At 39.4% G+C, this 13,435-nt stretch overlaps 1 protein-coding gene across 1 annotated transcript in view; it reads right to left on the reverse strand.

The window, feature by feature from the left end:
• SP2353 (EGF like, fibronectin type III and laminin G domains protein pikachurin) overlaps window positions 1-11,877 on the reverse strand; it is a 458,909-nt gene extending 447,032 nt beyond the window's left edge. Inside the window, exon 1 of the mRNA XM_019048593.2 lies at window positions 11,393-11,877. Coding sequence (XP_018904138.2) covers window positions 11,393-11,519 — 127 coding nt within the window. The 5' untranslated portion in view covers window positions 11,520-11,877. The remainder of the gene's footprint in view (window positions 1-11,392) is intronic.
• Window positions 11,878-13,435: the final 1,558 nt, after the last annotated feature.

The raw sequence follows: 13,435 nt of genomic DNA on the forward strand, positions 1-13,435 counted from the left end.
AGGGAAAATTTCTGAAATTTTCAGTAAGAATTTCTCAAAATTTTCCAGGTAAAAATGCGATTTGCGCGCAAAAATCTAGCAAAATTGGAATTTAGTTGTTTACTTTCGTGCGAGAAAAGAGGACTTGAGGATTTGGAAAATTTTAGCGTTTAAACGACTCCTGATTGAATTTTTTTTTTTTTTTTTTAAGAATTTGATTTAAATATAACGTAACTACTACAAGTATTTCCTTGTATACATGGTTTAAAACTAAACAAATTGCATTAATTTTACATGGTAACGTATTAGATAATACGATGATTCGTGAAATTATGATGAGAGAAATATGTAATAGGTATGATACTTTAATTTTGTAGTCCATTGGCCGTTAGGGCGAGTGCAAAAAGAGATTAGTCGCTGAAAATTGCCAAGAGGTGAATGCTTTTTTCCGGGATTTAAGTAGTGGTGAAGCAATTAAGAAGCAATTAGCAAGAAAAAGTGTTGATGTTCCAGGATAGGTTCCAAGGAAATTGGCTTCTTTTCAAATTAACCTTTGTTTCAACATTTGGCTCATCCACTATTTTCTCGGGCGCCCACGCACAGGAGCCACTTGCTTTTATTTCCGAGACATCATTCGCCCGCCTCACGCATGAATAGCTCCAATAAAATTCTTACGATTCTTTCATTTTTAACTCACTAAAATGACACTGGGAAAAAAAGTCGCTTGGATCTAGAGTCTAGACTCTTGAAAACATTTACAAGAAAAAATGCTCTTGATTTAGTCGGATTTTTGCTTAAATCAAGAGCCAAGCCTCTTAATGTAAGCGGATTTCCTTTTGTTACAAGCAAAAATCCGATTGAATCAAGAGTATTTTGTCTTGTCAATGTTTTCAAGAGTTATTGGGCTCTAGATCCGAGCGACTTTTTTTCCAGAGTACTGCTTGATGGATTGAGCAAGTTTCATGTAACGATTTGCTTTCCCTTGTTTGTGAACGAAATCTCTGACTACACACGCCAAAATCCCCTATTAAATTGACTAAGTCTCTAGCTAGAAAGAATGCACACATGTAGGGAGAGTAAACTGCCGTGCTAAGGACGAACGCCGTATGAACATTCGAGAGTTGCCAAATTTCCTTCGATAAAATGTTCATTTTTTTGGAAAGTTGTGAATATTTTCTCTTTAAATTTGCAGGATTTATCGGTGGAATTGGGAGCAAAATTATCTGAAAAATTGGAAGGAAAATATTCACAACTTTACCAGGAAATTCGTGTTTTATCATAGGAAATTTGGCGACGCCTTAAAATTCGTACTGCGTCTTTCCTCAGCATGGCAGGATATAGGTATAGTCTACTTTTAACATAGAAATCTTCGTAACATCAGGGTGTCTACTGAAACAAGCTAGCCAAAAATCAGTACTTACACAGTACTTTTTCAGTGCGTTCCCAAGAAATTCAGTACCTTTTCAATAGAAAAATTTAGTACTTTTTCAGTACCTCCGATTGACGAAATTCGAAAAATTTGAATTTATTGCTCAAAATACGTCAAAAGTGACACAAAATTCCGGACCCTCTTGCGGAATTTCCGCACTTTTTCAGTACTTCCGGACCGCCCTTAAAAAATTAATACTTTTTCTGAACTTTCCGGAAATTCTGGACTTGTAGACACCCTGAACACATCAAAATTTAACTATCTGCCTTGGCATTTTATATTAAATGCCTGATTTTGCATTTTATATTAAATGCCTGATTTTGCATTTTATATTAAATGCCTGATTTTGCATTTTATATTAAATGCCTGATTTCCCTTTCACTTATTCGTACTTTTTTCGAGGAGTAACCACCCTTAGTGACGTCAAGGCCCCACGAGCGGCCCTCTGGCGCTAGAATTCTTATTTAAAACTACTTGAGCATTCAAGGGCGACCCCCAAGCGCGCGAAAGCTCAAGTACCCAGCTTCCAGGGAGGGGGGCGGTGGGGGTGGGGGAGTCAAGTTCAGGGAGGGCGGTTTCACTGTGACCCCGTGAGTGAGAAGTCGAGTCTTTCGTCTTCCCGCTGTCGTCCTTGAATCGTCTCCGTCCCATCCGACGAGACCGGATTCCGAGGGAGGATTTTATTAATTCACCGCTCGCCCGGTCGCCGGTCGCCAACCCTCCCAGACAACAGAGTTCGTCCAACCGCGAAACAGCTCCCAAGGTCAATACCACCGCAGCTACCATTTTCAAAGAGCTCCAAGTCCTTAAAAAATGGATAGCCAACACAGTTAAAAATTTCCGTGTTATATGTCGCTCTGTGTTACTTTTTTGTGTTAGGTCGACCGAAAGGACTTGGTTGCTTAATACAATTTTGTGTTAAGTCAGGGTGTCTACTAAAATAGGCTGGCCAAAAATCAGTACTTTTTCAGTACATTCCCAAGAAATTCAGAACCTCCTTAACAGAAAAATTCGGTACTTTTTCAGTACCTCCAATTGACGTAATTCGGAGATTTCAAAGATTTGAATTTCTCGCTTAAAATGCGACAGAAATGACAAAAAAAAATGAAAAAAAATCCGGACCTTCTGGCGGAATTTCCGCACTTCCTCAGTACTTCCGGACTTCCCTTGAAAAGTCAGTACTATTTCCGGACTTGTAGGCACCCTGCTTAGGTAAACCAAAAGCTACAATATTGCAAAATTTGAATGAGTTGAAGCGATTCTAACGAAATTTATCTTGAACGAAAGGAACGTGTAGACGGAGATAAGGTAGCTATTACAGTGGGGATTTTCAATTATTCTCGTGCCGACATATATTTTGACAATCAGACTACAGAGCGTGAGTTGACCATTTAATAGTGCCATACGCCTATTAAACCTTCCATACCATACGGCGTTGATCAATTTAAATTGAATCAGTGAGAACGAAAACACACCAACTCGGAAAAATGAAAATAATCAAGACATACGCAAAACTGAACAGAAGGGGCAGAATTTATTCAAGGAAAAAGATTTTTGGTGCCGAAAGACAAGTACTTAAGGACACTTTAAAGGTCCAAGTTGGAACGGATGCGCACTAACTTCAATGACCTTCATGAAAATTGTCAGCTTTTAATGAAGATTGAGGATTTTCGAGTTACCGAGTTTGTGTGTTTTCGTTCTCACTGATTTAATTATTTAAACAAGGGATAGTCATATACAGAACCCAGAGCCACGAGGTCCATCGATTTAATTACAGGTGCTGAGAGGGTTCAATCAATTCGATTGATGTCTGGTTATTACATGATCAGCTCCGCAGCGGGCCCGTGGGGGAGTGGAAGGGGGGGGCAGGAAAAGCGCATGATGGCATAGTAGAAGGGGAGAGGCGTAAAGCAAGTGGTTATTTTCTCACAGACTCCCGGGGAGGGGGAGGGGGGGAGGGGGGGGGAGGGGGTGGGGGAGGGGGAGGGGGGAGGGGGAAAATGAGCCTCAAGCGCGGGAGACAGGACAGGAGCAATCGCAGTTCTGCGCAGTGTTGCCACATTGTGAGATGAGTCTGCTGTACACTGCCGTGCTATGGGAAGAACGCCGTATGAACCTTCAGGCGTTGCCAAATTTCCGTTGGTAAATCACGAATTTTCGGGGAAATTTGTAAATATTTTGATTTCAATTTTTCAGATAATTTTGTTCGCAATTATGCCCGAAGTCCCTGAAAATTTCTCGGAAAAATATTCATAACATTCCTCAAAAACAAGCATTTTATCGAAGGAAATTTGGCAACTCTCGAATTATCATACGGCGTTTTTCCTTAGCGCGGCAGTACAATCGCATAGTGTGGACTGCAGGGTTGCCACGGAATTTGGAAAATTAAACTTTCTGACATTTCCCTGATTTCCCTAACATATTTCGGTACAAGTCCCTGACAATCGAAGATATGCCCGATCTTTACGAAGACATAATTTGAAATGATTTTCAGGCAACATTTGTTTTTCGAAACGTCAAACCCATTCTAGAAAGCAAATAAATGTGACTTCGAGGATTTTTCCACGACACTTTCGTCATTTTTCCTGATAGGTATTTCCAAGTTTTCCCAGACTTCTAAAAATTCTCTGACATTAGAGAATTTTAATTATGCATCACAATGTTTGAATCCGTAAACAATTTTTAGTGGTGAATTTTTCACAAACTTTAAAAGTTAGTTTCAGTTGAGATCACTGATTTTCAACGATTGAAGCCCGCGCCGTGGTATACGCGCAATGCGTGAAGTATTCACGCGGTCTTGCAGGCGCTTACATGTGACTCTCGCCACCGGACGGTGAAGTATTCGTGCGGTATTGTAGCCGCACTTTGTTTAGTGCTCGATTACAAAAATTCACGGTAGGATCGGGCAAGTTCGGGATCAATGGAGAATTTGCAAGCAAACTTGTTATTGCTTCATCTGAAAGTGCTTAAAGAGCTGAATTCGCAGTATTTTTTATCATTTTTCTCGGTCATGGGAAGTAGTATAAAAATAGATTTAAAAGTGAGAAAATGCGCTACCTGGTGAAGTCATCTGGCGGCATTTCCCATTTAAACCCGGGGATTCGCGAATCGGTAACTAATTCCAATGGCAAATTTCACAAAACGACCGATGGCACTACCTCCTGCAAAATCTTGAGATCACCTCCCAAACTCAAAAAAGCTGTTTTAGGAACGACCCAATGAAGACGGTCGCTTTGACGCGGGAACGGATCCGGTACACTCGTGACGTCACAGTACATGACAAACCTGGTCGCTTCAAACCTGTGACGGCACTAAAGTACCGGATCCGTTCCCGCATAAATGTGAGCGGTTTGAAAATCCGAATTTTGCGGGGCGTTTTCAAGTTTAATTTTTGAGGGCTTTCGATGGTCAAAGAACTCCGGGCAAATTCTTGTAACCAGAGGATCCTTGGTTATTTCAATACAAGCAATGAAAAAAATTGTGCAACAGGTCCATTAGGCCCGAAATGCGTCTACGGCCTTGTCTGCACGGGACGTTTTCATGGGATTTGTCCCAAGTTCGAATCGCAGGAATGAAACTTCTGGGATTTTTCCCAGTTACCGTCTCCACGGGACGAGGCTCATACGGTCCTGCGACTAGTTAGCGCGGGAAGATAACTTAGTTAAAGTCGAGTATTTAACCGGGATTAAAATAATGATTGCACTCAATTGACAATTAGACGCATTATTTTAACTAAACAAACATGAGCAATGGAGTATTCAACAAAATATCGCACAATTCGTTTACACTTCCTCTTCCTTTCTCAGTGGGTCCTAGGGATTGATTATCTCAATATTTTTCCCAACTTCGTAAGTAGTTTTTCCCTGGGACAAATATCGTGAAACGGCCCGTGGAGACAAGGCCTTAGGTTGCTTTCTGATAAGACGTGACTATAGTGTTGCGCCGAACAGCACAACTCCAAAGGGGGCAATTGCGCTCTAAATGAGATCGGAAAATAAAAACGTGAATCGGTCGACACCGATTCTATCTACAAATTATTTTAAAATAACTGTTCTACCGACAAAACAAACTAAGTCGTTTCGATTGACATGAATCACTCGAAAATTAAAAACACGAACCGATCGACGAACTCATGAATCAACCGAAAAATCCGTAAATCGACCGACAACCGTGAATCCATTCGCAAACCCATGAATCGATCGACAAATACGTGAATCGATCGAATTATGTCGATCGGTTAACGTTCTTGTTATTCGATCGATTCATGTCCATTGAATCGACACTGGTTGGTTAATAATTTGCTGATCGAATCAGTGCCGATTGGTTCACGTCGATCGATTCACGTTTTTATTTTTCGATCGATTCATGTCGATCGCATCAATACCTTCCTGAGATTTTGCCCTATATTGAGCACACTATACGTAACACAGAGTCATGACATTACCCTGGTTATGATCGAATTATCACCAACTGTGAGGCAATCCTTCGGCCATGAGGCAATTTATAAAAAAATTGTGATTTTTCTTTTTGCACTGCTAATACCTACCCTGAAAAAGGGGGCAAAGCCGCACATTTTGCGTAAAATTGCGCGTTTATCTTTATATGCTGCCTTGCTATAACGGGCAAATGTCGAACAGGCAATAGGACGTTGAAAAATTTCCCCAAGAAGTCTATTCTTGAGAAAATATGCATGTGCTTAACTTTAAAATTGTTTAAAAACACTACGCGATATTTTAAATACCTAGAACGCTGTGAAAATGCATATGAATTCTCGAGGCGATTCAGGTTTAATCAGTGGAAACAGCAACTTCTAGATGTTCACACGGGGTTTTATGCAACATACTCTTCAGCAACTATTCGAGCATGTGTGTCATTTTATGGTATGGCAACTTTTTGAAGGCGATTCTAGTTGCCGTCAGGAAGATACTTCGGTAGCAAAAAAGAAGTGGGCATTTTTTCGCGAAAGACAAGTGATAAGTAGTAAGCAATGGACAGAAGGCCGAAATAGACAGTCACTTTGAGGTATAGTAAGTCCACTGGTCGTTTAGGGGTAAAACCGCAAAGCTTTGGTAAATCTCAGTTGAATCAAATGTTTGTTACAGTGGTTTATTTTGATTCCTCTGCTAAAAGGATTAACATTTCTCTACTTTGACCTAGATCGGCCACGAAAGTACGTAACCTAAAGTTTCTTTTGGAGAGTATTTCAATACCTAATGCCGCGATTTTCAACTTAGGTATGTCGCAGGCAAAGAGTCAAATCAGGCATTTTATAAAATGTCAAGGCAGATAGTCAAATTTTGACAGTTTACGAAATTCTGTAAATTCATTGACCGAAACTAACGGATTTTCATTATTTTGGAGAAAATAACTCATCAAATCTAAAAAATCCCATAGTTTCTCCCTCGTCAAATTCGTCGCGTGTATTTAAGTACTAAAATTTTAAAAGTTCTGTACTGTATGACGTGCTGAAAATTTCGGGATAAATGTCCGTTAAGGAGCTAAAAATGATTTCAAATACTAAGTATTGTATGATGCATATGGTTAAGAATAATTCTTTCTTGGAGAAGCAAAGAATTATTTTCTCTACGATTTGGAGAATAATTAGAACTTCAATTTAAGTTAGAATATTTGACTACTTGCCTTGGATTTTGAAAAAAACACCTGATTTTACTGTTTACTACTATATTAGCATAGTCGTAGTTCCGTCAAAAAAGAAGCGTAACTACAATTCAATGTTGTCAAAATTTCCTCTCACAAATTTCATTTTTAACGTGAGAATCTTGCGCGTTTTTGACTGAAAATTTCACTGATTTTGCTTTAGATCTCACGCAAAAATCGGAACAATTTTGGACACAAATTGCACAGGAATATTCTTAGAAAAAATTGAATTATTTGAGTGAATTTTGCAACCTTGGAATGGAGTTACGTCCCTTCGTTCGGAACGACAAGATCCCCGACTTATCCCGCATCTTTCTTGACTTTCCTCGATTTTCCAGGCCACCGCACAGTGAATCGAGTCCATTAGAGAGGTCGCACATGAAATGTTTTACTGCAAATTTTGATGTTTATTTCGCCACTTTTTAAATTTCAAGGGGTGCTTACGGAAAAAAATTTCACTAGGAAACCAACGGAACCACTCTGAGAACCTCAAATTTTTGTATAAACGGAGTTGTAAGCGTTTGGAGTTTCCAAATTTTGTCCGACCTCTCCTATTGACTCGATCCACTGCACTGGAAACAAAGACACATATTGGATCTAGATTCCAGACTCTTGAAAACATTGACAAGAAAAAATACTCTTTATTCAATCGGATTTTTGCTTGAAACAAAAGGAAATCCGCTTAAATTAAGAGGCTTGGTTCTTGATTTGAGCTAGATTCTGATTGAATCAAGAGTACTTTTTCTTGTCGATGTTTTTAAGAGTCTGGACTCTAGATCCAATGTGTTCTTTTCTCCAGTGTGTGCGCTATGGAAACTCTGAAAAATTCGTAAATCCCAAGAACATAATTTTCCTCTGAATGTTAGGTCATTTCGTTCTTTATCCCAAACCTCTTTTTTTTCGCTGAACTGTTCCCGGTTTTTGTTCACGTCGGTCCCTATTCCCTTAGTAATGAATCATTTTACTTCGGCTGGAATTTATCCTTTTTAATGAAACTCTCTGTGCCTATAGACATAGAGCTGTGCTGAATTTACACGCAGTAACTGAGAGTTAAAGGTAGAGGTAGGCATCCACGCTTTTTCCAGCTATAATGGGATCGGTGCAATATGGAGGGACCTTAATTGGATCGCGTTGACAGGGTGTCTATCAACTATAACAAACCAAAATTGGGGACTTTCGGGGTCTATTACTTAGGGGTGTTTTGTTTAAAAAAATCGGAGATTTTTTCTCGAAATAGTAAAAAAAAAAGGAGCTAGTTAGATCGTTAAAAGGCGTATTTTATACGACTAATTTTACACACTGAAAAAAAAAACACATTGGATCTAGAGTTCAGACTCTTGAAAACATTGACAAGAAAAAATCCTCTTGATTCAATCGGATTTTTGCTTGAATCAAAACGAAATACGCTTAAATTAAGAGGCTTGGTTCTTGATTTAAGCTAGATTCTTATTAAATCAAGAGTACTTTTTCTTGTCGATGTGTTTAAGAGTCTGGACCATTGATCCAATGTGTTTTTTTCCCCACCGCAAGTCATGTTGAACCGATGAAAACATACGAAAAACGAAGCAACACCTCAGTTTTTATTCCTGGTTATACCGCGCTACCGTGGCCGGCGGGAAAATTTGAAAATGCCGGTGTTAAGGACGATTTTTGTCATTTTTTGGGGAGCTGCACAAGAAATTTGGGGACATTCGGGGACACCCTTCCGAAATCGGGGACTTTTAGGAACCGGTAGACACCCTGGTTAAGCAGAAAGGAACCAAGCCACATCAGCTTTTGTCAATTTTAAACGGGCAATTTAATTTTTTACATGAAAACGGCTGTGCGGATTTGTCTACAAATTCCATTGAATTTTCTTCAGAGTAAGAATCCAATTCCTCAAAGATTTCGAGGGAATCCGCACAGACGTTCTCTTGTAAAAATAAACCGCCCAATTAAATTTGGCAATGGCTGATGAAACGTTCAATTTTGAGGAAAGTTAGGAATATTTTTCCTTGAAATTTTCAGGAACTTTACCTAGGTGAATTGCGAGCGAAAGGGTCTGAAAAATTGTAAATAAAATACTCATAAGTTTACCAGGAAATTCGTGTTTTATCAGAGGAAATTTGGCAACGCTTAGATGCTCATACGGCATTTTTCCTTCGCACGGCAGTGTTGTAGACTAAAAACAAATGCCTCAAAACTTGGGCTTCCCGCGCAAAGCGGCAACTGGGCTAATGCATTAAGCCCTAATCCGTGCATTAGTGTGCACAGAGAATTTAACTGATTATAAATACAGGGGCGGACTCTCGTGAAATCATTCAAAAATCCAGCACTGAGGCTTGAGTTTACGACTAGCAGCTTTTCATGGGCCTTGGGGGTTGATTTACGTCGAGTTCAAAGTTTCATCGTGTTGATCGCAAAAATTCGAAGAGAAATGTAGGGACATCAGTTATCACAGAAACTCAGTCCTAATAAGCAGACATTTGACAACACCTATATGTTTTCACAGAATTTTCCTTAGTATGCGGCATAATCTGTGGCCTGTGCTGTTTTGTGGTATCACAACTTTTAGAAGGCAAATTGGACCACGTTAAACAGAAAGGAACCAAGCCACATCAGCTATTGCCAAATTTAAGTGGGCAATTTAATTTTTTACATGAAAACGGATGTGCGGATTTTCGTGCAAATTTCAGTGAAAATTCTCCATGATACGAAGCAAATTCCTTAAAATTTTCAAAAAAATCCGAACAAACGTTCTCTCGTAAAAACTTTAAGTAATTGCCCAGTTAAACTTGGCAATAGCTGATGTGGCTTAGTTTCTTTCTCTTAAACTCGGTCCGATTAAGCTGCCAGTGGGTTGGATTTCTTCAGAGTAAAAAATTACTTTTCTACGCTTCTACTTTTAAGTAGAAGCAAACAGTTTCGTTGAGCTGATTACTTCCATTGTAGAAGATCTTCAAAACTTTAGTGATTCTCTAATTTCCGACCATTTGGTAAAAGTCGTTTTGGTATTTAAGTTATCTGGACCGTTGTCATCTGTGATAAAATTTTGAAAATATTTTCTTTGATTAGGATCAATTAAGTAAGTGCCTAAAGGCTACTTTATTACTTACCTACCTAATAAAGAAAATTCCATTCAATTATCACTCTAAAATTATTGCCAAAAACTTTCCAAAAAATTTAGTAAAGTAAAAACATCAAAAGAAAACTTCTTTCCCACCATTCAATAGACTTTTCATATTTTAATTTGAAATCCGACCCGATATGAATGTGCAGTAAGCTTGGAATTTATAATCATTTTGAGGTTTGAGTGATTAGTAGCTACTTAGTTTGATGGAAAATAGGACAACTTTTTTAGAAAGACAGAGGCATCCAGAGTTAAATTTTGAGTCTCTGCTCATGAAGTTTAGGTACTCCTTCTTACTTTTCATTGCATCCTACAAATTGGGGGGGGGGGGGGGGGGGGGACAACTTCTCTTTAGAGTAGGTACTTACAATGTCTGGAATTATTTAAAACTAATTGCACTCCATAATTGTCTAGTAGATAAAAAGACAAAATTCCAGGAGACAACCTAATATAGATTGGTACTTAAGTACGGTTTGCAATAAATGTAGAATGTGGACTGTGAATTATTATCTAATTGTTAGTCTCAACCCAGCAATTAGATTCTTAGGTACGCGGGGTCCTCAAAACTAAATCCGTTCTAATGAAAAAGTCTGGAGTTTCTAGATGGCTAGAATTCTGAGTCCAAGAGGTATGTTTGCACTTGACATTGTAAAAACTTGTAGGCAATGACCAACGAAACCTCCAAAACAGTGAAATCTGAAATCTGCACCGCTCCAAACCTATGAGGTGCATGGTTACCTGGTAGATTTACTGTTGCATTCATGGTTCAGAAACCCATTTTATTGCTGCAAAGATACAGCAAAAAGCATCTTGGAAGTCCAGCAGACATTGCTGTGATAGTTAGGTGAATTTTGAACCTTTACGGCAAGGAAGTTTCAGGACGGAATCATGCAGACTCTCCGAAGTGAGGACTTGTACGTGACGACTTATCGCACATCATCTGCGAGCGACGTACACAACGGTTTAGGTTGGCCATTCAATTTTTGGGGTCAAAAAATGCAAAAAGTGTCCCAAAGCTTCTCAGAAGCGTACTGAGGAGTGCTATGATTGCAAGGCAAATTTTGAGCCTCCATGGTTGGGAGGTTTACCCATCAATGGAGTCATGTAGACTTCCACTCCAAAGCTCAGACCTCTGAGCGAGAACTTTCCGCATAACCAGGCAGATATAAATAGTAGAATGCTTGATGTAAAATAAAAAAGCAGAAGAATTGATTTACCTTGAAAAGCAGCTTCAAACTGTGTTTTCTCAGCGACGGTCGGGTTGGGGTTGGTACAAAACACTAACACATTCACCATGAGCAGAAACGCACACGCGAAAAACACTTTCCCCTGTTTGTAGGACATGGTTCCGGCATAGACTTCCCGAAAACACCGCGGATTATCCCTCGGCCCTAATGAACACCACAGCGTGAACCGGCCCCGTAAGGAATTTCGCGAAAACGCACAACATGATTCATTCCAGACAGGGTCCCGAACTTGAGGTTATCGCACCCGGAGATTCCCAAACATAACCGGCTTGACGAAACATCGCAAGGGAAACACGCACACAGAAACTTTCACAGGAGTTTGTTTGGGAAGTGTTTCATTTTAGCCTCGGCGGAATCGATCACGGCTAGGTTACGAAATCGCGGTTTTACACTGATAGGAGTTTCGAACGGGGTTGGGGTGTTTTGATAGCGGAGGCGATTCGCGGGCCTACGCGCAAGGCAGGAAAAGGAAGACTGATTATCGAACGATTCTCTCGCCGGTTGCCGCAGCGCGCTCTGCCGGCGAGCTTGGGAGACTCGCCTGAGATGCTTCCAAAGCTGCTCGATAGAGAGCGCTCTAGGGCGCGAATGCAATGCGTCTTGCAGGGTCGATGTTTGAAGGGGTTTGTTTCTCCAGTAAGTCAATGGCATTGATTTGCCGTCTCCCTAACTGCCTTTTCCTCGTAGAGAAAAAAAAGGAGGTGTTTGCAATTCGGGCATCTTAGACTTTGTTTGATGACAGGTCCGTACGGCGACTTTTATCATCGATTTTCTTGTAAGTGCTACACCATTTCCAAGAAAATCGATGATAAAAGTCGCCGTGGAAAAAATGCATTCTACATGAAGTGTTTGAAATTATATCATGAGTTGATTTAAGTAAGCAAAAAAATCGGACGTAATGGTCCGTTTTTCATACTTCGAATTCCGAATTTTGCTGACCAGGTTGTACCAACCTACGTCACAGAGTGCACACTCCTCAAGATTCAAACACCTCCTTTTTTTTCTCTGTGTCTTTTCCTTGCAATGAGGCGTTCTTCGATAAAAGGGCGTATGAGACTTGAAACGATTGTGCGGATTCCTTGAAAATTTTAAAGAATTTGCTTCTTCTTATCCGACTTATCCAACAGTTCTGCTATGAATTTTTCCCTTAATCTGCTTTGGGATTTTCCTCACTAGGTATTGTATGGAAGTTAGTCAACTGTGAATGAATTTCAGCTGCCATGAACTCTATAAAAAATTGCACAATCTTAGCAGCATTGCAAGCCTCATTCGCCCATTTATCGACAAATTCCTCAATTATGTACTGATTCACTAAGGTGAGCAGGAAAAAATAAGCTTGACATGAAAAGATTTTAAATCAAAATTTCATGTTAAATACGCTGAACACATAAAAAGGTAGCAAAATCTCTCAGGTGAAAAATAAGCTTTTCACCCCCATGGTTAATTCAAACTTCCAACCAGCAGGAAACTTAGGTCAACTTAGGAGTCAGATTGGTCACAAAATAAATTCCTATTTACTTTGCAATAAAATGTTTTTTCTGGTGAGCAAAAATATTTCAGACAGTTACAGAAGTATCACGTAGTTGAGTGGGAAAGAGATTTTTGAAGAAAAAACAATTTAGTCACTTCCTAGATCTGTTAAGTGCCTATTTGGCTTTTAATGACTGATTTGACTTGTGTTGATTTTGGTTTTTTGCGAGAGGGAAGTTTGAATTTCCTGAGATTAATGTATAACATTACCTACTTTTTCACCTACAAGTTGATTTTATGGACCTTTTAAATCCATTAAGAACTTTTTTTCATAAAATCTTGACGGTAAAAATATCTTAGGTTGCTTAGAAAACTTCAGAGGAATAAGGCCTCATTACAGCATTTACACTTTTTAGCAGCAGCATTATTGATGACATATGTAAAAAGCATTGGCAGTAGGCTAGGGTAAAGAACACAAAACATCTAAGGGCTAGTATTGATTGATTTTCCCCCTTTTTATTCTCTTTTTTTTCATGGTACGAA

The sequence above is a fragment of the Bemisia tabaci genome, chromosome 10 (assembly GCF_918797505.1).
Source record: "Bemisia tabaci chromosome 10, PGI_BMITA_v3".
NCBI lineage: Eukaryota > Metazoa > Arthropoda > Insecta > Hemiptera > Aleyrodidae > Bemisia > Bemisia tabaci.